The following is a 2,732-nucleotide window of genomic DNA, read 5'->3' as shown; positions in this document are numbered from 1 at the left end:
TCCTCGGTTTTATCCAGACAAAAAATTGCATACGTTCAACGATATAAATGGCTGCTCGACGTTTGCAAAAGTCGTCGAAGGGCTAGGTATCCTTGGATTCCAAGGTTTGTCCTGTAGAATCACAGTCACTATTTTCAGGGAACCCCCAACATCATGTGTTGTCAATGGTGAGGTTCAGGAGATGCCAGAAATGCGTGTGGAGTTTGTCGTTCCAGAGAATCTGGATAGATGTGAGTTGAAGCCTTATGTTTCATGGCAGGCTGCGGTCATCAATGAACCCCCGCTTACTACAGAATCCCTTTTTGAAATACGTTATTCAGACCAGGTTCGACAACTTCATAAAGCTGGAAGTAGTCCGGAGGAGATTATCTCAAAGCTATGATGTTCCTTTTCTTTTAAACTCCTGTATGTACAGCCTAAAATCACTCGATAAAATAGATAAGCAGATATTTATTATTACTTCTTTGCTCTACGTACTTCACATTTAGAACAGTTTTACCTGTATTGGGGCCTCAAATAAACAGGATTGTGCATAGTTCCTTGACAGGGTACGAGTTATTACTATGTCCTACTTTATTTCAAACCTTACCGGGTATTTGCGGCGGTAGCGATGTAACTACGCCCACCTAAGTCGGCTGTTTGGTCATTTTAATTACAGTTTTCGAGCTTGTAGGTTTTTAGGAACTCGAATGCAGGGTAAAGTACAAGTTGGATCTCGTTCTAACCAATTCTTAAGGGACATGTAGTTGGTTTCTGCTTCACTGAATCCACCTTCCTCCCATGGGTTATTTTCGTTCTCGATTTTCATTACCGACTGCCCTCTGGCCGGGCACTTTCGCTCATTTACATGAGTCTAACTGAGTATTGAGTTCAGAGAAGCCATTGTGAACGAGTATTTTGTGGCCTAATGACATGGTTGTTGGGTCATTGTTTGGATTGGTCAGTGGGGCTACTGAAGGCGCTTTAAGGTGCTTACTGATATCGTATGGTAGGTGCCTTTGGGTTAAGGCGCTTCGGTGGCAGTTAGACTCACTAGCTCGGCTTGTTTGAGTTCGCGAAGGTACTGGCTCTGGTACGAAGTCTAGCCGCAAGTTCCCTAAAGTGGTAGAAACAGTCGGATTTCGACAAGGTACTCAAGTCCCATTCCTTTTTTGTTCAAAAGGCCTAGTGAGTTACAGATAGGGCTAAAATTGCTTCAATGAGATTTGCTGACCAAACTAAGGTCCGAACCCGGCTTTACAGTGGAACTGAGTTGGGAACACATTTTAATTCGTTGATGAGGAGTATGAACGTTGTTAGGCGTTGTTAGGATCGTTCATTATTTGTCTTCACACAGGACAACATTTAAATGCGCGTTTCTATTGGCTCTTTCGAGCAAAGGAATGTGTGAGATAGCATTCACATGTTTCCCAGTGTCACCAAGTGGACACAAGCACAATCACCGTAATTCTTGGCACATTCTTGGCAAGCCATTGTGGTTTGTTTTCATTCACCAATGTGTTTTCATGACCGCTTAGGTATGTTCTTTTGGAAATAGTTTGAGTTACCGAACAACGCATCAATGGGGATATCCGTTTCAGCTAAATGGTATGACTTTAATTAGATACTTTATTCCAAATTAACTAATATGAATCAAGCCTTAACTAGTAGTTAACGTGAAATTATATATATTAACTTACGGTAGTTGTTTATGTAATTCCAGTGGAAAGGCTTTAGGTTGAAATAAATGGTTAAACAGAATCATAAACATATCAAATTTCAATACATTCAAGTTTAAATTTGATTCTTCTAAGTTCTAGGAGGACTTTCAAAGACAATTATAGCCAGTTCAATGAAAGAAGTTTGACTCGGCCAATGAGTGCGAATGTGAGTGATAAAAAATATCACCAATTAACCCTACAGCCAAGTCTTATTCCCATTCCGAGGTTAAACATACCATCGGAGTCAGTTAGCACAACGTCTTCTGTATCGGATGATGCTCCGCCTATAGCTGTTAAGAAAGACGTTGAAGATACTGTGGCAGTAGATGAAAAAGAAGCCGAAGTTGAAACATGTGGGTTTAATCTACAGGCTCTGAATGCAGAGCAAACATCTTTGTCATGGACCTGTGATGCCTTTAGCAAGGAATCTGACCATATGGGAACGGGATGGGTAAGACCTCGAGTTACTTTTTGTGTGACCTTAAAAGGCTTCCCAAATAGACGATGAGCATTTCAATTGCGTTGGAAATCGTGATGCGAAGGTACAAAAAAACACCACTTATTCTCCTATGCCAACAAACAAATCAACGATGGGTAATTGCATCCCCTTCCGCTGAATTAACTAGTGAAATTTGCTAGCTTTTCCAAGCGATTTTATTGTTAATAGTATATCAACGAAGCCAAGAGATGAACGGAATTTCATTTGGCAAAACAAAAAGGATATTCGCGGTACTCGGAAGCCTAAAAAGGATTCTTATTGTCATTCGTAAGTTGCAATGCCTTTTTAGAAATTATGCGCTGAAAGACTTTTACAAAAACTAAACCTATTTTTAAGGCGTTCACTTCTGGTGGGGTGGTTGTCCTATACGGATTTAAACGCGGAGCCTTAATAGAATGCGTCAACAAGCCCAATCAATTGGAAGTACAACATTACTAAATTTAGCATGACGAGTGGCTATAATTGTAGCGCCCTGAGGCTTTCCTGAAGACCGAAGAAGCTATAACACTAGGGTAGAATGTAAATATTCTACA

General features: G+C 40.6%; 1 protein-coding gene across 1 annotated transcript in view; it reads left to right on the top strand. All coding sequences in view use genetic code 11, as the record gives it.

Annotated features, from left to right (window-relative positions):
• Window positions 1–153: 153 nt before the first annotated feature.
• The window catches only part of EGR_00955 (hypothetical protein), a gene marked incomplete at both ends in the record, with an annotated part of 5,880 nt that continues 3,301 nt past the window's right edge, over window positions 154–2,732 (top strand). Inside the window, 3 exons of the mRNA XM_024490204.1 lie at window positions 154–167; window positions 1,800–1,866; window positions 1,903–2,151. Coding sequence (XP_024355607.1) covers window positions 154–167; window positions 1,800–1,866; window positions 1,903–2,151 — 330 coding nt within the window. The remainder of the gene's footprint in view (window positions 168–1,799; window positions 1,867–1,902; window positions 2,152–2,732) is intronic.

The sequence above is a fragment of the Echinococcus granulosus genome, assembly GCF_000524195.1.
Source record: "Echinococcus granulosus chromosome Unknown EG_S00003, whole genome shotgun sequence".
Lineage (NCBI taxonomy): Eukaryota > Metazoa > Platyhelminthes > Cestoda > Cyclophyllidea > Taeniidae > Echinococcus > Echinococcus granulosus.
Note: the sequence above shows the minus strand (reverse complement) of the source record. Positions and strands in the feature narration are given on the sequence as shown.